The sequence below is a fragment of the Sinohyriopsis cumingii genome, unplaced genomic scaffold, assembly GCF_028554795.1.
Source record: "Sinohyriopsis cumingii isolate HCF-2022 unplaced genomic scaffold, ASM2855479v2 utg002464l, whole genome shotgun sequence".
In the NCBI taxonomy this organism is placed as follows: Eukaryota; Metazoa; Mollusca; class Bivalvia; order Unionida; family Unionidae; genus Sinohyriopsis; species Sinohyriopsis cumingii.
Window position 1 is genome coordinate 75,768 of NW_028316218.1, and position 24,865 is coordinate 100,632.

The 24,865-nt window shown below is 34.9% G+C and overlaps 1 protein-coding gene across 1 annotated transcript in view; it reads left to right on the forward strand.

The window, feature by feature from the left end:
* LOC149770714 (E3 ubiquitin-protein ligase TRIM45-like) overlaps positions 1-24,865 on the forward strand; it is a gene marked incomplete at its 3' end in the record, with an annotated part of 40,679 nt that overhangs the window by 13,070 nt on the left and 2,744 nt on the right. Inside the window, exon 3 of the mRNA XM_089949204.1 lies at positions 15,461-15,484. Within this exon, the coding sequence (XP_089805330.1) occupies positions 15,461-15,484 (24 nt within the window). The remainder of the gene's footprint in view (positions 1-15,460; positions 15,485-24,865) is intronic.

The window sequence follows — 24,865 nt, forward strand, 5'->3', positions numbered from 1 at the left end:
TCGCAGGGAAGTGTATCATAACATTTGTCCCTCTCCACTGTCATCATGTGTCTATATATGATGAATTTTATTCAACACGTTTTACTTATTTCTGAACGGTGTTACCTTGGGGGATCTGGGTGAATTATGTTTAACAATCGAAATAGTGCTGGTCACGTTCAAAATCTCTTTGAGGGGATTCCCTTAAGTAATTTCGTTTGTCTATATTCTTCTGGGCCTATTTCAAGTTATCCAACTGACACTTCTACTATCCTTGTTGTGACTGTTTCCGCGGGTTATTTAAACATAGAGACACACAAACGGCAAGTACAACGACGAGTGTTACATTTCAAAGTGATTATAAAAGACCATAATTATGCTATGACATTGACTGCCAGCGTAGATACAACTATGTATGGTACATTTCAGCGTGGTTTATACTGACCATAATGCAAACTTGACTGAGTTCGGATCGTTGGTGCATTTGTATGGGTTGATTAAAACTATATTTACCTCATATGAATATATATCAACAGCTGCACGTGGATTCAGAAATTATCCTCAAATACATATCCATGTAAATCAAATCAGTAAACTCGAGACTAGTCTCAGTACGTTTTCTAATATATACCTGGTAAGCATGGATGTATTTGTGGAAGTGTTCGGAAAGGAGCGAGTTTATAATAGTATCAATCAGTAGGCTAAGATCAAGTTATATTATCGAGGTCACGATACGATTTACGAAAATCATGTTGAATTTTGTCATCAAAGATATCTCGGGAAATTGCTATTGTGATAAATGCATAATTATGTCGATTATAAGTCTGTATGTTGGCACCACCGATGAGTCATTTGACATGAACAACAATACATTAACAACTATACCAATACTTTCTTTGGAAACCAACGTGGCAAGTAAGTAATAAACGGATCTCTATATATTTTCACTAGCGTTAGTCTCTGCAATTTACACATATTTGACGCCGTTCCCAAACACGTGCGTCCTAATGCAGAGTCAGTACTTGATTTTATCGTCATTATTCATCGGCAGTGCATTTATTGTATCGCACCGAATAGGTTGCCACTCGTCGAAGGAACTTTGACGATGGCGAAAACGGCGGTAATAAATTCATAAACGAATTTATATGATCAAATCGCTATTGGTGACGCAAATAAATGAATATACGAATTCCCATTACTACAGTGTATGACATCTATATATTTATATTCTATGTACACCTCGATTGTTGGGGAGAAATACCCGACAGATAGACCCTATGATTTTAAAGAATGTTCATTTTACATCAATGCCAAATACTTTAATTATCAACAGCGTTTCGCTGCCATTGCTAAATGGGAGTATGAAATGTGGTATCGAAATGAATCAAAATACTGTCCCAAATATTTTAGATCCTTCATATGTCACCGATGTAATATTTAGAAATGTCACTGATGATAGGTATAAACTGTGTTTTTTTTAACAATGTCCGGGACAATCGCGTGGATGAACGGGGGAAAAAACATTGTTAATATAAACACCAACCACATATGACTAGAACATAAGGCGAATCAGTGGCTTTCATTACAAATCCAGTTGCTTTTAAATAAGATAAATGCAAAATGCCATAACGCGGACCCGGACGCACACAAACGATCCACATAAATGTTGTTGATTCCACGCATGAACGACAAGCCGCTCGAGAATGAATAGCAATTCAAGTTAAAGTTGCAACTTAACACGAGACACTCTCCGAGACACATTATATGTGATAAATATCGAATATGAAATGTTCGAAGAGACCTTCGGTAAAATACTGCATTGAGAGTGATCCTCACTTACTAAACATGCGAATTAAATTCAACAATACCTACTTAATCTATCGATCTATAAATCATAATTTATATGATGTTTATTGTATAATTTACTAGCGGTTTATGTCATTCTTATTGTTATCCTCACCGACCTGACAACCAATTTATTGTCATTTATATCAGTTCAATTCAGGTACTTATTACGATATGGTTGAAGTGTAAATAAAAAATCATTCTCGCTCCAGATTTGATATGTGACTTATTACAATCAAGTCATATTTTCGCTTATGTAGTAAACCTTATTTCAAGATAATATAAATGTACTAATCCGTATATAATGTCCATCCATCAAAAGAGGTTATATAATGAATTAATTGAATAGGGCAAATATATATCCTGACCTTGTGTGACATTTTAATATACCAAACTGTACATCAAAACAATGATAGTAATCAGGCCTTGTATAAAAAAACAAGACTGTCATGGTTATGAACTGTAGCTTTAATCAATGTTTCTTTATCATTGAATCATTTGTGTTTTGGTTGAAAATAAATCAAGACAATACTCCCTTCTCCGTTCCTTAGTCAACTGGTAACATACTCTAATGTAATATTATGAAGACCTAGCTCGGCCATTACAAGAAGAAATATATATTTAGATTGCACGTGACGATAATATGATATATATTCAGAAATATTAGGGTGATTATATTTTTATTATCTGTTTCAGCTTTATATACATATCTTCAAAAGGCAATTATTGTTGACACTTTCAAGTTGATATTTCTCGAACCATTAACTTTCAAATCCTTGAAGGTCTAATCTTCTCCTGGAAAACTGGAGCATATATGAATCAAATTAGATTTCCTTGATATGATATATTCATCTCTGAATGATGCTTAGCTATTCCACATAGTAAGGGACTGATCGAGGTATTTAATTTCCTTTGGGACTTTGCGCTTCATATTTGATAGCTCATTGTTTATATATACAATGCACTCATACAACTCTTTCTCAATTGTTATCTTACGGATATGCAAGATAATATCAATATTCAGCATTCATCACTTTTAGCTCTAACAAGCTGAATAAAGTGTGTACCTAATTTATACATGATGCTGAAAAATGAATGTATACGTGTAGGTGAAAAAAGAGCAAGGACATTTAAGATATAAGGCAAAGTGTAGGATGTCAACTAATGGAGCAAGTATGAATAGATTATACCTTACATTGTTTTGTTAGAAATGCCGATGTGCTGACACAACATTGTATGATTGAGATGTACGGCTAATATGGGATACTCAAATATACATTACCTGTTGTACTTCAGTGTAATGATGGTAGTTATATATCGTAGGGATTGATTTACAGCAGTATTCAGGTTCAGGGTCAGGTACCATTGTCAGGGTTTATATAGAATGTGTCTGATTATGTCTTGTGTCCAATAACCTATATATGGTCAAACTAAAAGTTATACCTGGTCACGCATGCATCCAACATCGATACTTTCAGTAACCGGTGTCATAAATGTTTTATCCTGCATATATTTAAATAGGAATTAATCACTTTATTTGGATCCTCATACGTTCATATTCCCTTGGAAGGTCATTATTTACATACCCCGAGAAGTAACTACGGCAAAAGTATGTGTTAAATTACGCTGACATATTTTGACATTAAACAAACAGGACAAAAAACAAAAGAACAAGAGATTCAAGTGGGACTGATTGCTCACTTGACTGACATATGCATACTAGCCAATGAAAGCAGTTTACTAAGAAATCTCAGTGAATAGGATGCATTTTTTAGACTTTTTTGTCCAAACTTTATGATATACAAAAATAATATTTCATGGCTTCTCTACATTAAAATTAAAAATTCTCTAATAATAGAGTTTTGACTAGATTACTGTAAAGTGACAATATAAATGAGAATATACCTCATAAATCGAAGACTTGGTGTGAAACAGAAATTTCTAAGTTTAGTATATAAACATTGTCTCATATTAGCTAGTATAGAAAGATATTGTGCATAAGAAACAGTTTAAATTCTGTCTTCCTTCTAAACAATATTTTCATGACCCATTTTTGTATCAGATTTGTGTCAGGTACCTGTGTAAAGACAACCATCAACCACTTTTTCAACATATTTATGACTGACAGGTACAGAAACTAAAACTATGCAAAAGTAAATAACAATTGACAATCCTTGATATTAAGCAATGTTGAACTTTGGTAATTGTTAATGGTGGAAATATATACAAAATTATTCTCAGGGTGTGAATCGTCATTACCTGAGCACTATAACAAGTAATATTGTTACTTGGCACAGTGTGTATATTATTAGAAGAAGAAGGCATGTTGTTTATGTAAACCTTGAGAGCACAAAGTCTATTACCATCAACAATCAAGGGGCATAACTCAATCAACTAATGAACTTGTCACTATAATACTGCATATAACATTAGTTGAACTCAAACAACCAAGTAGAAGTTATCATCAGACAGAGTTTTGTAACAATTAAAAATTGGATACAGTTTGAAGAAGCATGGATTGCTTTGTCATTAAGCATAGACATATTATGGGATGTATATAGTATTTCATGGGAGTGATCCAAGCGTAAGATAGGAGGTCAGAAAAAGTTAGATGACTGCATTACAGTAAGTATTTGATGACAAGCCAAGATAAATAATAGATTCCCAATCTCTCCTTTAAAAAAACAACCTGTCACATAATTACTGAAGATATTGTTTATAAAAACAATTCGACCCCAACCTTTTCAGATTTATTCAGCTGGTTGATTTACAACTACAACCCATTCAGAGTTATTCGGCTGGTTGCTGTGACCACACCAACACATTCACAGAGTTATTCAGCTGGCTGCTTAAACCAACACAACAACCAAACATGAATATTCTAATAAGACTTAAAACTTTGAGACGATATGCATTGTTTCACACACCATGACAATAACACAAAATATGAAGTGATACACTGCCATTAATACTGTAGCTATTATAATAAGGCTCTTCTAATAAACACCCTCCTCTTCCAATCTTTCTCCACATAAAAAGAAATTCCTATATTATCGAGGCATTACATCCATACTTATTAATTAAGATATGACCAAATAACTAAAACAGCACATGTATAAACCAATGACTGTTATAAAAATCTGAATTTAATTTACAACCATTTTCAGTCAAACTGCGATTTTCTGTATTCAATGTCATTGCTTAGAAATTGCACACACACCATCCAGGGGAGAATATATTATTATAAGTACACTATCTGTGAAACACTCACCAAATTGTATGATATTGATGGTGTTATATACAACTAATGAGTTTTGTTCTATTCACCACACAGGGAATATATTATATAAAAATAAATGTTGAATTTATACACGATGTTGGGACATTCAAGCTATGAATATTATTCCAATCAACATAGGAATACTACAGAATAATCTAGCATGAAGATCTCAGAATCATTATTTCCACATATAGCATGTACATCTATGCATAACAAAAAGAACACGTGGAAGACCCAAGAGTAATGTACCTATACACATCATGAAGTATAGGTATCCAATAATGTACCCATACACATCATGAAATATAGGTATCCAATAATGTACCCATACACATAATGAAGTATGGGTATCCAATAATGTACCCATACACATCATGAAAGATATGTATCCAATAATGTACATATACACATCAAGAACTATAGGTATCCAATAATGTACATATACACATCATGAACTATAGGTATCCAACAATGAACCCATACAGATCATGAACAATAGGTATCCAATAATGTACCCATACACATTATGAACTATAGGTATCCAATAATGTATCTATATACATCATGAAATATAGGTATCCAATACTGTACCCATACATATCATGAAATATAGGTATCCAATAATGTACCCATCCACATCATGAAATATAGGTATCCAATAATGTAACCATACCCATCATGAAACATAGTTATCCAATAATGTACCCATACATATCACAAATATAGGTATCCGATAATTTACCCATACACATTATGAAATATATGTATCCAATAATCTATCTATACACATCATGAAATATAGGTATCCAATAATGTACCCATACACATCATGAATATAGGTATCCAATAATGTACCCATACATGTCATGAAATATAGGTATTCAATAATGCACCCATACACGTCATGAATTATAGGTATCTCGCTCCAAATGATCAACAGCAAAATTCATATGTTACTCAGTTATTATTAGTCAAGGTAAGACAAATAAAGGGAGACTAGATATTGCTGTATGCAGCAAAGAAATCCAATACATATATTCATTTGAATGCATCACCAAGTTAGTTTCCTACCCATTCCATTACAGGTTAATTGAAAGAGACGTGCTGAAGAAGAACATTTTGAGGAAATAACTAGAAAACAAGGATTGCCAATTTGTATCTAAATTTTCCATGTGGTTTCACCATTACATTTTCCAGTGGAAGTCTTTCTTGGACTCATTTGTATAGTAGCAAAGAATCTTCAAAACAACCTTTGTCATCTAACATAAAATAATAATTACGGAACACTACTGTAAATGTTTTATTATTTTGGCAGAATGAATGAGACTTAGTTTGATTTGACACAGAGATATATCTCACCCTGAAACCTTAACATATTCATATATATGCACCAATTATCAAATTAGCTTCTTCCTGTCACTTGCAACAAAACATATACTATATCAAAATAGGAATTTCCCCTCATTTGTGTTTTGATATAGGCCATACAAAATAAGTTATTTCCCAACCCTTGAGCCAATGCATACCTTTTCAAACTAGATCATTTTCCTCACTTGCAACAATAACATTTTACATCAAATTACTTATTTCCACTGCATTACAACAAAACATATGCCGTATCAAATGAATTGCTTCCCCTGACTTACAAAAAAAAAAATGAATGTAGTTTTGCCTTTGTTAAATACCTCCTCTTTAAGACTGTCCTAATACTTTCTGATTTACAGTTGTGCTGGAATTCCAAAATAAATTTCATATTATGAAGGCTTGGTTCAGTGTCTATAAGAATAATGACACATAGATGTCAGGGAATACAAAATAATTAGTTCCAATATGGGTGTGTGAGTAGACAATAAAGGGAAATAAAACAGACTTTCTTGTTGTTATATTTAACTTGGTTATGTGAAGTTGTAAAGGAGTGTTTGCAAGCGTACAACTAATTGAATTCAATAGCACTGGTTAGCATGTCTTACTTACAAGCACTGGTTAGCATGTCTTACTTACAAGCACTGATTAGCATGTCTTACTTACAAGCACTGGTTAGCATGTCTTACTTAAAGAACACTGGTTAGCATTTATAGCTTACAAACACTGGTTAGGATGTCTTACCATACTTAAAATCAGTGATTAGCATGTCTTATTTAAAAACACTGGTTGGAATGTCTTACTTTAAACATATCTTACATACAAGCACTGATTAGCATGTCTTACATACAATCACTGATTGGCATGTCTTACTTTAACAAACATTGGTTTTCATTTCTTACTTACAAGCACTGGTTAACATGTCTTACTTACAAACACTGGTTAGCAGTTATTTACTTACAAGCACATAGCATCATGTCTTACTTACAAACACTGATAAGCATGTCTTACATTAACAAAAACTGACTACCATGTCTTACTTACAAGCACTTGTTAACATGTACTACTTACAAACACTGATTAGCATGTATTCACTTACAGTCATTTGATTAGCATGTCTTACTTACAAGCACTGATCAGCATGTATTACTTAAAAGCACTGATTAGCATGTCTTACTTACAAGCTCTGATTAGGATGTCTTAATTTAACAAACACTGGTTAGGATGTCCTACAAGTACTGGTTAACATGTCTTACGTACAAACATTGGTTAACATATATTTATTTACAAGCACTGATTAGCATGTCTTACTTACATGCAATGGTTAACATGTCTTTCTTGCAAACACTGGTTAGGGTGTCTTACAAGCACTGACTAGAATCTCTTGCTTACAAACATTGGCTAGCATGTCTTACTTGCAAGCACTGCTTAGCATGTCCTACTTTAACATGCACTGGTTAGCATGTCTTCCTTACATGCACTGGTTAACATGTCTTACTTACAAACACTAGATAGCTTGTCTTACTACCACTGACTATATTCTCTTGCTTACAAACACTGGTTAGAATGTCTTTTTTTAACAAACACTGGTTAGCATCTCTTACTTACAAACACTGGTTAGCATGTCTTACTTAAAAACACTAGTAAGGATGTCTTACCAGCGCTGGTTAGTATGTCTTACCTTTCTTATTGTCAGTGGAAATCCTGTTGTACTCACAAACACTGGTTAGAAAGTAATACTTTAACAAACACTGGTTAAGAGGTTTTACTTCCAATCATTTGTTAGCATGTCTTACGTACATGCACAAGTTAATATGTCTCGCATACAAACACTGGTTAGCATGTCTTACAGACACTGATTATCATGTCTTACTTACAAGCACTGATTAGCATATCTTACTTTAACAAAAACTGGTTAGCATGTCTTACATACAAGCACAAGTTAATGTCTCACGTACAAACACGGGTTAACGTCTTACAAACACTGCTTAGCATGTCTTACAAACACTGGCTAGCATGTCTTACTTACAAACAGTAGTGATCATGTCAACTTAAAAAAATTGGTTAGCATGTCTTACTTACAAGCACTGATTAGCATGTCTTACTTTAGCACGCACAGGTTAGCATGTCTTACTTTAACAAGCACTGGTTAGCATGTCTTACAAGCACTGATTAGCATGTCTTACTTTAACAAACATTGGTTAGCATGTCTTACAAACACAGGATAGCATGTCTTACTTGCAAACTTTGGTTAGCATGTCGTACTTACAAGCGCTGTTCAGCATGTTTTACAAGCACTGATTAGCATGTCTTTCTTTAACAAACACTGGTTAGCATGTCATACTTACAAGCACTGATTAGCATGTCTTACTTTAACACACACTGGTTAGCATCTCTTACTTTAACACACTGGTTAGCATGTCTTACTTTAACAGACATTGTTTATCATGTCTTACTTATAAGCACTGATTATCATGTCTTACTTGCAAGCACTGATTAGCATGTCTTACTTTAACAAACATTGGTTAGCATGTCGTACTTACAAGCGCTGTTCAGCATGTCTTACAAGCACTGATTAGCATGTCTTTCTTTAACAAACACTGAATAGCATGAATTAGTTACACACACTGGTTAGCATGTCTTACTTACAAACACTCGTTAGCATGGATGACCAGCATTGGTTAGGATGTCTGACTATATTAAAATTAGTGGTTAGCATGTCCTACTTACAAGCACTGGTTAGCATATCTTGCTTACAATCATGGGCTGTGGGAATAATTAAAATCAGTATGTTGCAATTGTTAATATGTCTAATATATATGTATGATTTACAATCAGTAGGTTTTAGTGGTTAGCATGTCTGACTTGCAATCAGTGCATTGCAGTGGATACCATATATGATTTACAATGAGTGTATGTAGCGTTTTAAGGCGCTAGGAGAAAAAGTAAAACAAAACACAAACTCTAGTATTTGATGTCGGGCTTGTTTTTCTTTCGTGTGACCATGTAATCAGCAACACACTGTATCAAATATAACAGATGATGCTAGTCACCGTAAATATGTTTGCATATAGTTGGATCTAAGTTGCAAAATATGCACTCTTAGCTAAACATTTAAAAGTATTTTATGGCGGAAGACTGTGTGTTTGGTTCATTGCTATTTTTTCTAAATAAAGAAATGACAGAAAGTTGGAATTTGGATGTTCAAGCAATGACTTGTATTATAGTTACATTTACGAATATGTGCATGCATGTTAGTTCTCTATTTTGGGAGGAAATAAGTGAAGTTTACAGTCCGGTTGCTAATGTCACACTCATCATATTCTTTCAGGACGAATAGGGAGAAAAAAGAAAGAGTAATTATTGATAACTAATTTGTTCATATTTTTCCAGATCACATGTAGGAAATCGTAAACCAATTGAAATGTGAAAGACAAAGTTCAATAAAATTTACTGAATGATATGATGGGACTCAAAATCATGAGACGTCCTCAACAATAAGCATGGTCGTAGATACATTCATGTTCAGATCTGAAACATACCTCTTCAAAACACATCAAACAAAATTAATATGGTGACAATTGACCTATCTATAAATGTAAACAGTCCATAATGTATATATTTGAGAACAAGTATGCTACAACTTATGTAGTGCACTCCGCCCGACATCGTCCTACATTCATACCCTACCCCTCTCATATTTTTTGGCAAAACTTGTCATAGCTGAAGGTGTGGTTAATACATTGGTGAAAATCAGTTTGACCTTCTGAAAATGTATTAAATATCTCTGCTGATCTATCCGTTAGCTCAAGGTTTTTCATGGATATATTTCCTAAATAACTTACATGATTGTCATGAAATTTAGCAAACACACTTGTCTTTTGAGATAATTGATCATTGATGAACATGATACTTCTATGACATCCAATATTACCGTTGCAATGGCAAAATCTTGTGATCGCTACTCCTGCTGATGATATGGTCGTACGAACTTGGATATTTTCTTATTTATGTTGTTGATTATATTTTATTTATATTGCGTACCTGACCTTTGTCTTGATGGTGTTTAAAGATTGTGAATGTATTTTTTTTCTTCATGATTGCAACTAGTAAAAAGATGATTATTCCAATTTGAGTTCAATAGTTAGTGGAATTTTACATCAGTCAGTTTGGTTATCGAGAGCAATCGATTGTTACATAGTATGGTTACACACATTTTAAATGGAGGTTAAATTAAAACTATTTTAAATATTGATTCATATCTTTTTCAGGGTATCAGAGTTTACTACTGTGTTAAGATAAATTTCTGAAACTATTATTTATATAGATTATTAAACGGAAATACAACGTACTCATTGACACTTTGGACTGAAACACTATCTTGGGACTATTAAAATTATTCGTTTTCTCTGTTGAACCAGAACGTGCAGATTTGAAGATTCGCAATTGTATTTGCCGTAGTAACAAGAAAGTGTCATGAGCTGATGATAATTATTGAAAATATGCAGCAGTCGTTTGGCACTGATAGCGATATTTGAATATTTCATGTGAAGGGCATTACATGCAACCGTCTGTTTCAATGCAACAACCACACGTCCAAAAATGAGTGACCGCGAGCGAGGCAAACCGTTATTGGATCCATTTCATGGTAATCTCGAATGATGTAAAGATCATGGCAACATAGTCTTGCCACGATAAAACATTGGCGACTTTCACGATCCGTCTGGCAATGGTGTTGCAAGCACCCACATGCGACTTGTTTTCGCACCTTTCCTTGTATTGGACGGAAAGACTAGAGGTTCCTATTAGTTGGAATTCAAACGAACGTTTACCTATTTATAGTTCGCGTAAATACTTTGATGACTTTATGTCTTTCATTATTTAACAGAAAGAACGTGAAACCATCAGTTTTGGTAAAGTCAACAAATTATTTATTTACGTAACATACAAAGTAATAATTTAAGTAATTAAAGAAAACCACTTATATTTCTTAAAAGGTAGATATCTGATTAAAATTATACATTACATGTATTAATTAGTACATGCTGCTCTTTACCTTTAAAGTAGTCAATATTTACCTTTAAAGTAGTCAATAGTTACGTTTACATCAGTGAAAGTTGCATGAAGTATTATCTCTTATTGGTCTTTACTGGAAACAGAATGAATACTTTCCACTGTAAATTTCATAACAAGCAAATCTGATTTCCATGCATCAGTGTATGTGTTGTGTGTAATATTTTGCGATAGCGTTTCCACCAGGATGCTGCATAAGAGGGGCCATGGCTGGCCTAGTGTTCTAAAACTCTCACCTTTACCAATCACCGATATCTCACCTCTGAGTTCGAGAGTTTGAACCTCGGACTCGGCCAGTGTGGGTATGTGAGAAAGCAAGCTAGTAGCTTCCCGTGGGTTGATGGATCTTAGCGGATTTTGTTTTCGGAGATCTTACTGTATCAGTTACACTAACCGCCATACATAGCCTATCTTGCGCTGAGGAATGACGTTAAACCAAAGCAACAACTAAAGATATTTACTTGGTCCTGCATGCAAGGGTTATGTAGCGGGTTATATTTATAATTGAAATACGTAGTTCTCTGCACTTTAGTTGTGTTAAACTCAATGACTGTTCTCTTAAAGGTGATGTACAAATTATATCTTTTTGGAACAACATATTTTGCCGTATTCTACATTATGGAAAGTGAAATATATTCTTGCCTATCGACGTATTAATGGTATCAGTGGTTTACACATGCTCATTAAATATTAGAACTTTGTTTGGTTCTATACCAACTCTTTTCTTAAAATGCTTTACTTTGTTCGTAAATAGTTTCCATAATTATTCTGTAGAATATCAGTATTGTTAAATCACTAATATTGTTTATTTCAAAACAATCATTTTTCCATTTACTTTTGTATCAAAGACAATTATCTTGTTGTATATCTTAGATTATCTGATTAATTAATGATCTGAGTATATAACCGATAATAGATACAGTGTCCTGATAGCCATTTCGTTTTAATTAATAAAATTACCTTTATTTAAACACTGAAGTTTCTAAAGTTGCACCGTTTTCGATTTGTTTATCTCTTAATGCTTCGAAAGTGAAAACGTTTACTTTAGTTTTAAACGAAAGTAATTTTAAATGAAAATCTATCAAATGATGGCAATAAAGTTTAGCAGATATTTGGTTTTTGTTTGCATTAGTGCTTATTGATTCTGCTATTGTACTTATAGCTACAATTGAACCGTACTTTAGGTGCATCAAGATAGTTGTAACGTGGCCCTCTTAGCAAGAGTGGTGGTAAATTTTTATTTGGCTAGCGTTATCTAGAGGATGACCTCCCGCGATATTATAGCCCGGCGGGAGTGAAAGAAGAGTATAATTTCAACAGAGAACTTAGCGAGAATACTGAGGAGAAATAAAGTAATACAAGCCCCCTTTGACAAGAAAATAACAAATTTAACCAGAAAACATAATAAAGGCAAAATCCAACTCAGGTTAGATTATATCAATATAATTTAACAGGAGTGTCTAATTTGGATTTATTTCATAATCATAGCGAGAGGTGAAAAGAGCGCAATATCCACGATTGATTTGCATCAGCTTCCTCCACTGACCGTATAACAACGTTCTCCTAATGCATAAACTTCCTAAGCTCTATGCTTTGCCCATTCATGAACTTCCTGGTCCTTTTATTCTGATCTCGTCCTTTTCTTTCCTCGGACTTCTGTCTTCAGACTGTCCCGTCTCTCTCCCAGAAAGAAGTTCCTTAAAAGACACAATTACCCCTAAATTTTTGTATACCCCGTCCTCTAGACGTACATAAAATTCCCTCCCGTTACTCAAAGCATGTTGGCTATCCACACACTGCGTACATTCTGACTTAGGTCATTGATCTTGCTTCCAGCGGCAGGTCTTAAATTACCAGGCGAACGTCTATCGAATATTACCATATTCTTTTACATATGCTACTACATGTTCGATTATTATTGCATGAAATTCATTCACAAATTGTAACTCACAGCAATCATTAACCTACAAGAGTATTCAAACATTATAAAATCAGATATAATCAGGTACGTATCGTTAACTCACGATAATTTGTATCGTTCTAAGAAACAAAGGAAGTTATTTCATATAACCTTAGGAAATCCTACACATATGAACATTTGGATCGCATGCAATCAATTCTACCAATGAACTAATAACTGTAAAATTAAAAGTTAAACTGCATAACAACTCTAACAACAATACTTTCCATGACATTGAATAAACGATACATAATCCGGAAACTTAGCCATAGCAAACACTTTTGCATAAAACAAACAATCAAATAATAGAATATTACGTGAAACTAAAATTGCGTACATTATTGCAGTTCTCTTTCAGAACTTGTGCGTCCTAGTACTAAGACCTGTCTTTCTTTTTACAAGACGGCCACCTGGTCACTTTGTTGTTTAACGAGGAAATCACTATTCTCTTTAGGCTTCCAAGTAGTAAAGACTACATTCCTCTTTCAGGAAATTTCAAAATAAAGAATTTATACTAAGGTCGTCACTTTAAATTCTGCCCAATCGTAGAAATAACAAACAAATAAGTCCTTTAATCAGATTAGACAGCCCCGAATGTGTGAACGACGGTGCGTAACAATTTCCCTTTGAAAAAGTGATAATTTGAAATAGGTTCCTACCAAGCGGTTAGGCTTGATAGCTCAAATGTTTATTTTCTAAGTGTTAAGATACTCTGGTCAATTTCACTGAGATGGAATACTGCCCCTTTGAAATGTACACTGATATGGGGAATGGTGAACGAGGAAAGGTTGATTTAACCCTTGACAAAGACTTTTCTGGCTTAAATGCGATAAAATTGTAATGCTAAATGCATTCAGCTTAAAACTTTACTGCATTTCAAAATTCATCACTTCACAATAGTTATATTTAAACATCGCGTTTTCTTCAATCTGTAAATAAAGTCTATATAACTGTTGTCATCTATCTTGAATTCGCTTCCTATATATATGCTGTGCTTATTATTTTTTGGTGGGAAAATAACAACGAAGATCCATGTGTGAGCTTAATGTGATGTGCTTATAATTTTACATTAGTCTGTCACATCAATAACCGATGTCATCGTCAGAATCATGTAATTGTGAAATAAATATATCAGCCACACATAAATGATACATGATAAAAATGACTGCAAATATATTTCATAAAAAGTGTTGTGGCATTGAGCATGATTCATTGGATTCAGTCATTTTATGAGCATTCTTTCTCGAAAACTTTGTACTATTCTGAAGAATTTACGTTTTATTTCTTAAATATGCTGAATCCACGATAACGCATTCACAGTAGCTTTCGATTGGTCCACATGACCGTTGATATATTGGTAGCTTGATAACATTATATGCACACAGTGAGAGCGAAAATATTGAAACAAGAACAAAACACAAACTGCAGAAAGAAGGTGCAAATTTGGTGTTATGTCTGCCGTTTTATTTTTGTTGTAATCAGCAGTGCACTGTACATTTAGCCTGAAGCTTTATTTGTCTTAAATGCCCGAAACCTTTAACGCTTGTTAATTTATATCTCACTAGGATAATGATAAGATAGAGAAAGTGAAGATCAGAGATTTATATAGAAGTGAAAAACATACAGCAGATTAGTTTACGCGACAATTATTTCGATTACTTTCTTTCAGGTAATGACTTACACTGTGGAACTTACACTGTATTTCCATTAGTGAATATGTGCCTGCGTGTGCACTCACTCTTTTTGAGAGCAAATAAGTCAAATATATCGCACCTGTCTAATATCAGATTATTTTATTATTTTTTTTTTTTTGGGGGGGGGCGAATAATTACTTCCTCACTACGACTTAAACTGTATTTCCATTTGTGAATATGCGCATGCGTGTCTAATCCCATGTCAGTGAGCAAATAAGCGAAATATAGTTCACCTTGTCTAATGACTTGTTTATTGTATTCTTTCAGGAGGAAAGAGAGAAAAAAGAAAGAGTAAGTAAATTTATAGGTGATTTTAGTAAATAAGTTCAAATCATGCATCACATAAAGTTATCGTATGATTTGTAAGACGCATATATTTATAAAAAAATAATTATTCGCCAAATTTGCTTCGTATTTTACCACTTACCAAGGAAGGATTATTTTCAAATCCTTGCCTGGGTCATATTTTTCCTATATCGCGCATTTATCGAATTCGTTGGAAAAGACAGAGCATCCGTTTATGAACCAATGAATTATACGCGTGTTTCAAGATGTGCCTATTATAGTATGGCTTAGTTATATATTGTGACTAAGATTATCTGTTAAATCTTAAAATTCAAGGTGACAAGTAGGAAATGGAATTAAGACTTTTGTTGCAGTGTCCGAAATATAATTAGATAGACTACGTGATCATATTCATCAAAACATACGCGATGCGCAGCTTTAGCATTACATAATCTAGTTGAAGTTAAAATATCGATGTTACCTGGAACGGTTGATTTTTTTAAGCAAAAAATATTAAAATAAATAAAATTTGAAATTTTCGTTCAGAATGTACATAATGCCTAGCCATCCTGGCACACACGTATTTCAAAATCAAACAGTCGACAAATAAATTGGTGACCATAATTATCAATGGTAATGTGTCTAAAATGTATTAGTTTCAATAAATATTTAATAGTATTTCAAACACTCCTCAGACCATCGTCAAACAGACATATTATATCCCCTCCCTGTCCATGGCAAGACATGTTATATCTAATTGTGTGAGTATTTCCCGGTGAAAATGCATGGGAAGTAGTCCAACCGTATGCTTCAGGTTTTGCAAGTCCGTCAGTCAGCACAAGGAGTTTGTTGTCGCTATTCCTTCTAAAATACACAACAGCTGCCATCGTGAGATTGTTGTTATAACTATTCCTCTTCAAAGGATGGTCGTATGAATATGAGTCGATCCTGACAGTGTTATTGCGATATCGAATATGCCTGCCACTGTGGCCAACTTTAAAATCTTGTTATCAATATTTCTACTGAATATATGGTTATATCAGCATGGAACTTCCACTTATTTTCATGTATGTTTGGTCGTAAGTAGCAATAATACCCATGGTGTTCCTAATATGTTTGCCACAGTCGCCATCTTGGTAATCTTGATTTAGCTACTTATTCCTCATGACTGGTAAAGTCGACATTGTCTTTCCCCAAAAACTTCTTATGATGTACACTACAGAGCACTAACCAAATATCAGAAAGAAAATGTTGCATAGTTTGTAACTGAATTACATAATCGTATGTGGGCCTAATGTAAGGCATTTGCTCTTTACAAAACTCGCGGAACAAACTGAGTTTCTTACCTAAGCTGTCTCCTATTCTTTTGAAGATAAGCGGTATGTGGTTGTAAAGTCGTGCGTAGGGGGTATTGCGTGTGCATACAGCTAAATATATAAATAAAATATCAACACTATTGGATCCTATACGACTGTGAAATTCTGATCTCAATCGTTCAAAAAACATGGATATGTGTTCTTGTGTGACATGTATCCGTGTTAAAACCAATTATACAAAGTTAATTCACATTCTCTGATTGAATATTTCTGGTGTAATTTGTAGAGGGTCATTTAACCTGTACTATGCCTAATTATTATAAATAAAGTAACCTATTATGTTAGAACGTTTCGTTTCGTATTTTTCATTAGATGGCAAATGAAAATAGCTCAGGTGAAAACCTGAGAGTTCTACTGTAATTTTCATCTCCATCCCCTCATTAGGTACACTATAATTATTTGTATAAACTAATACTAAAAACCATACAAGCAAGTATGTGCTGTTCATGTAATAATCCCATCAAAACACATACATTAACTGCTTGGACCCATAATACGTGCTGTAAATGGCCCCAAAACACATTTACAGCTAGAACTATATATTCCTATGTCTTGAATTTAATCCTCATTCTGACCTTGAAAATTATTTTCTCTGATAAAGTTTGTAACATTATTCGCAATTTGAACTTGTATATAGTGGTATCTTACATACATGATGATACTAATGGGCATTAATCCCATAAAGGTTATAAAAGTGACCATTTTCGCATTACACGCTGTGCACTGTTGCCACAATACATGCATGTATCATACTTATATGTTAAGAAGTAATCAATGCCGCTTAAATCAATACATAGAATGCATAAATCACCGAAATGAGATATAAATAATGCTTTAAAAATGCACTGCATACTTTTCCCGGATATATTAAGTGTGATCTGAGCTGGATTGCGCTGAGTTCGTCAATGATTCGATTGTGTTGCTTATTGTATAACTCGGGGTTTTGATGGTATAGTATCTTAGCGTTGTCCGGGGCATGTTGTTCCTTTCGACTTTTACCATAGCATCTAAGTCGATTCGGCATACTATTAATTGTGCAATTCTAGTGCGTTTCCAATCACATATACGATTGAAATTGCACCACCGTAACGGCAACAAATGTCACTATTTATCAGTGTTTGTATGTTTAATTTGCGTTGTCTATTTGAGAGTATTCTTTTATTTAATGATATGATGTTAGTTGTGTAGAAGTAGTAGCTGACCTTCTCTAAGATCAGCGACAGTTTTGTAAGCAACATTGTTTACCTTTTTCTGACTGAATGATAAATGTTAGGATTATTATATTAAGCTGAACCAAGAACTTTTGAATTTGTTCACATAGCTAAATATTACGTACGTGATGTTTGTCACATGCTTTGTTATAACATACCTTCTAATTGTTCTGGAACAGCGAAGGTTTGACCCTCATCTTGGTTTTCATTTTATGTCAGTTTTTATATAAATCTTGTTTACAAGAAATTCAGTCATTCTCACCATAACATCTGCACGTTATCATATTCCTGTGCACTGTTTTGATGTGGCATCAATTATTTGATTGAATATTTTTCTCAGGAAATACATAGTGCTAAAACATAATACTCTTGGACACAGACTTAGATTTATAATGAAATTCAAATACGTATATTTTAGTAAATTATATTATTGTGATGCAACAATAGATATTTGCACATTTCAACAACACATGCCACCACATGCACATCAACACTTCCAGCGTTGGAATTATTTTGGAATACCACTAAAGTTTATTCATAACTTTTATCATTAAGACTTATATTAGAAGTTCAAGGATTATTTGGGATTTAAATCGCAATACCGTAAGTTATTTTACATGTTCATTTTGTAGCAGAATAAATCATTTGTTGAATTTAACCAATCTTATTGGCTGTCGCGTTTTATGTTAATTTTTTAAAACTTAGTGCCATATATATCCGTTATAGTTCATTTTTAACGCGATACATTCACAATAATTTTTGGTGGAAGTATATTATACCAACTAAAATACACGCAGATGGTTATCGTGTCTGTCATAATTTTGCCTGGACAAAAACGGCCGCGATTCTAAACGCGACGACAACAGCTGTTTGATATTACTCGACGAAATTAATTTCTGTTTCGTAGCACATTATTCGTTGCCGCTACTACCTCTTTCTCATGCTTCGGGTTTCATTTCACTAAAGATTTTTCCTGCAGCGACTCTTACATTGTGGTTAACATTCAGTGGTGGTGGTGTTGCGGTGACGCCATCTGATGCATCGGTGGTGGCGTCGGCTGTGTTCGTGGTATTACTTGTTGAATGGTTTCCATTGGACGTTAATGCAGATCGAATGATTTAACATTTTGCAAAGTCAGTAATGTACCCAAAAAAATGTTGAACCAGTATGGGATCAACGTTAATAGCATGATTACTTGACATATATTGGAAAGCAAATTATATTACTGGATCTTTTGTCAAATCCACAAAGGATTACTTTATCGGCTATGTTTAATACGCTAGAAATCAATGTGAAATAACACACCAACAGACTTTTCTCCAGTGATTTCGTCAAAGTGACGCAGATTATTTTATCGACAAGAGATTTGGTCCTCAGATGATTTATCAGCGTCCGCCACTATAATTTGTTTCCAATATATTCCTGATACTTTCCTTTTACGATAGCATTGTGGATATTATTACGTGTTGCCGATAAAATAGGTTGTAAGTGTTATCGAGTAGACTCACGTTGGTCTGGCAATACAAATTATTTTCACGCAATGTATTAAAAAAATTAAATCTTAAATATAAACACAACCACGAGCGATATTTGTTCTCAAAAATTCTTGGACACCTCGTTGTACTTTGCGCATATACACCCGCACACTGACTGTTAACTGTCAGGATGAAAATGTTAGCAGCGAGACTACGTTTCTGATTGTCACGAATCTGAGAAAGATTAGTGTAGTCGTCTGTGCGTCTTCATGTTTTTGTGGGATCGTCGTCAGTATTATCCAGAATCCTGATCCGTGAAGGGAACTATCTTCGGTAGTTCTGATATTAGGCGCATGTGGTATTTATTCAGATAAAAATACACTAGTGTCATCACGGATGAAGTACACATTCACCCTACAAAACCTGCTGCGTTGGAAACAACATTAATAACAAATATTTCCCCAGATGATCCCCCGAATTTACAATGTTTTGTCTTCGTCACGATTACAGCTGATCCTTTCTTGTGTGCTAGATGTCTTGCCGATATATTAAGATACGTGAATTAATTAATTTTGCATCGGCAAACGTGCAAAGTCAAATCACGAGGATCGTTGCCGATATTGTCGCCCCCCGCAGACAAAATAGCTCATTGTGAAACCATGGATTAAGTCTTGAGGAAATGCAAGTGGAACGAAATGCAAGTGGAACGAAAATTTCCACTATATGATATATTAGTGGAAATATATACAAATGATTACAAGCCTTTGGGACGCCAATCTATATTTCGTTCCCGAGACAATATTGTCTCAGATGGAATAAAGGTAGTCAGTTTTAGTGTTGTCGCAACGGTAATAGGGCTCCTAGCCGTGACATTTACAGCATAAAATTGGCATGAGCCACAAAACAAACCGCTAAGCACACCAGCAGCGTATGCATCTACCACGAGAGCAACAATTGCATCCCAGGCACCTGTACCACCTGCATCATCATCATTGGAAACTGCACCGGAACAAACCGCGTGGAAAAAATTCAGACGTGGTTAACACATACTCTTATTTTCGTTGTCAATAAAATGGTGTTTCTTCCTAGGATAGTCCGGGTATAATTGGAGTTATGGTGTACAATTTCAATTTGTTAAATGGCCCACTGAAGATGTCAGAATAGTCGTTAATGTAGTCTTTTCGTTAATCATCTTGATCTCAAGTAAGATGAGCCCCGTGGAACTTATATCACTTTAAACCACAATGACGAAAGCTTAAGAGCAGAGAAATTACAAGCTCAGTTATGGCACGAATGACGATAATATTTTTAAACGCGGCCTTATCTGCATCATAACTAAACCACGAAGGCCCGTGTTGCTGACGGCTGTGGCACTGGCGATTTATGCTGTCTTCGTGGCGCTGCCGGTAGCGACAACGTTTGGCGTGGAGTCTTTTCTGGTCACGGTCTCATCTGTCACCAGGATGTATGCGTAGATTAAATAATAGCTCATAGGAATCATAGGCAGATTTCCGATGTATAAATCTAGTTTCCTATCTAGCTGTTAAACAATGCATTTGAATTCTTAATATTATATCTATATGACTCCGGTGAATGGGTATTTGGATATGATGCTTAATGTTAGATCGACAAATTGTAACATTGAGCTTGCGAATGTGTCTGTGAAAGTCACCACTGCGTTTAATGATTCCGATACGATCATATCTTCTATGGTGGTGTGCACATTAACAGCAATACGTAATTTAATTGAACTGAGTCCATTCTGGTGTCGGCGAAACCATCAATGTCTCGTGCAATACAATCAACAATCCTATTTTAAGAAATCATTTAGATCATCCTTGACCAACATGGACAAGTCGCCGTTGTTTTGGACAGATACAAGACCGCTCATGGCGGCATTTCAATCAACATCAAAATCACAACTTCTTTTGCTGCGTGCGTGACACTTTCATTGGTTTAGTCCGCGTCGCACGTCCCAGTCGGTCTTGGGATTAACTCTATGCATATTCATTTGTATTGATACGCAGAAGCGTCATAATTATAGCTAAATTCACTCCTTACTGATCTGATGAATTTATCTGGCAATGTTACCTTCATTTCGTTGAGAATACCCATTGGGGTATAATACTCGTGATATCGTAGTACTGATGTTACCAACGGGATCGTGTTGATATCGAATGCGCCTTCACACCACGTAGTGGCGCATCAAAACTCGAATGGAACTGTCACCGAGCAAACGGCAAAAGCATCGACACGGCGTTAGGATAATACCCGATGCCACTGGTGGCAGTCACCCTCACGCTGGAATTTAATGGTTTTATATTTATTTTATCCGATGAACGAGATTTGGATTATTCACGTGTAATTACCGATTGATCTGTAGCCGCCATTTGACTGAAAATCAAATAGCCGAGTTGTGGTAAATAATTTGTGGGGGCGCAATATATTGTCAAGCGAGATAACGATTATGAATCGATAATGGGAAAGTACGAAGCGATTCGTCCTAGAGCCACTTGATACATTCGTGTCATGATGTCCGTGAATTCGCACTCCAGGCGATAATCGTGTGCCAACACGCCTTGGCTTTAGCAATTAGATAGTCGATAAATATTAAATCGATTCAAGATTACACTGCGCAGCATGGACACGTTTCTGAAGTTTATTTACAGCAACGTGAAGATCCCACTAGATTTTCTCCATGGCGGTATATTATCTGCCTGCAAACATTGGTAATTTTTTATACAGCAAGGCATTAGCCATGTCTTCCCCGGGAAGTGCATTGTACATTATTTTCCCGTCGAGTATCATCACATGTCTGTTTGTGATCAATCGTATACGGGTATGATATTTTGCTTAACTTGGCACTGATCGGCGTTAGCTCGGGGATCTCGTTGAATTATATTTAAAATTGGAAATTATGTTGGCCGCTATAGAAATCGAATTGAGGGGATTCGCTTATGTCGTCAGTTTGTTGAAATGTTCCCGGGGCTTCTTTCGAGTATCAAACTGGCACTTGTGTAAACGTCGCTGTGAATATTTTCGTTGATTATGTGAACGTAGATAGAAATATCGCGAAGATACAACATCGCTTCTTAAATTTCAACTCATGTAACATTTCAACGTGGTTAATAGAAACCATAATGGGACAATGTCGGAAGACTAGTCTCAGTGGGATCCTTAATGCATGAAAACCACGGATGTACTTGCGAAACTGTTCAGAGAGGAAAGGATATGTAACGGTATTAAGCTTTGTTTGGTGTAGTCTAAGTTCTCGTTAGAGAAAAATAATCCTTGCTGATAGCGGAAACCATGTTGATTTATGTCAAGAAAGACCTCTGGGAAATTTGACATTGGGGTAAAGGCGTAATCATGTCTTTTATAAGTCTTGATGTGAGAACAATGGATGAGTCAATGGACATGATCAACAATACAATATAATATGTACCAATACCCGTGTTGGAAACCAGCGTGGTAAGTAAATAATACACGGATCACTATATATCCCCAATATGGTTATTTGCAGCGAATGACACAATTCGGCGTCGTTTCAAAAAGCGTGCGTGTTAACGCCGGTTCAGAATTTGATTGTATCAGTCGCTGTTCATCGGGAGTGCGTTAATTTCATCAGTCTTGAATGTGCAGCCACTCGTCGAAGGAACTCTGACGGTGGCGATTAACACCGGTAATAAATCTATAAACGAATTTAGCAGATCGCATCTCGATTGCTGACGCTGAGAAAAATCCATATATGAGTTCCCATGACTACAATGTACATACGCTATGTATTACTATGTAAGGTACACCTCCATTTTGGCTGCCAAATTCCCGACGGATAGTTGCATGATTTCAAAGAACGTTTATTCTGCATCAGAGCCAAATACTTTAATTATAAAAATCGTTTTTTTTTTCCAATGCGAATTAAGAGTGTGCAATGCAGTATCGAAAATAATCAAATTATCATTCCAAATATTTAGATCGCACATATGTCATAGATGTAACGTGAATAAATGCCACTGAATCAACGTATAAACTATTATTTTAACAATAATAAAGAGAATCGCGTGGATGAAAGTATTTTTATATTTTTAAGGAGAAAACCATTGTCAATATGAAAATCAATCACTTATGACTAGAAAGTAAGGCTAAATAATTGTTTTCATTACACAGCCAATTAACTGGTACAGCATCCCGTAGTTTTCAGACATTTGTGTTATAGTCCCACGTGACATGTTTCACAGGAATAAATCCTATCATGCGTTGATTGCTTCAATATCGTATTGTCTATGTTGAACAAGCATGCAAATGTCTTTTAAATATGACTGATATATAAATAAAATGCATTAAACGACCGACGTCGCTTTGATAGCAATTTTTGATGACTAGTGCGTCAATTACAGTTGAATAGCGTCATATGCACCCAGGTTAGGAAATCATACCGCTAGTTGTTGCTTTTGGTCAGTCATGCTGAGATTATTAGACATAATAACACGAGTTTTGTAATATCTTTCAATCCTTGTGAATGGCTATATATTTTATATGGATCCTAAGGCACACTTAACTGTTCAAATTGTATCTCATCTCAAGTACCTTTAATACAATGATATTTTAATCAGCTCCAAAATGGAGCAGATAAAACCATTTCATCATTTAACAGACTTCAGAATGAATCAGTTACAACAGCATGGATATCTTGAAGAAGTTCCAGCGCCGTAAGCGGTGGTACCCTGAGCGGACCCATGGCTGAACATAAACACCGACACCGATGCGGGTATACAACGTCGAATTGATGCAATAAGAGCAACGACAGACACTCCCCGGAGAGTAATTAAACGAAGTTATTCTCTTTAAAAATGTTAGACTGTTATGTAAAATATACGCGATTAATTTAGAAAAGAAACACTTATATTCTAGACGTAGAACGTGTTCTTTTGTTGAAATATGGTAAACGTTGGTGAATATATCAACGGGAATTGATATTGTATCTTTATATTGGCGATATGATGCAGACGACTGTATTGCAAGTTATGAAATCACGGTTCATGTCGGGCAAAACTATACAAAAAGGGCAGACTGTCGTAGAACATTTGTATAAGCTGATTCTTGAATACTAATACACGCTGGTATCACCCGAACATAAATGCAAGTCAGCGGTTCCTCTAACGTTGGAAACATGTAAATGCTCCCCAAAATCTGCCATAAAATATAAGCACCGCTATCACATCTAATTGCTTATATTTTGCATTGATCAGTGGGATAGTTTATATATTAGAAGCATCGCCGAGTCGTTTAAATTAAGAGAATTGCAGGTAATATATTCTTCAACTT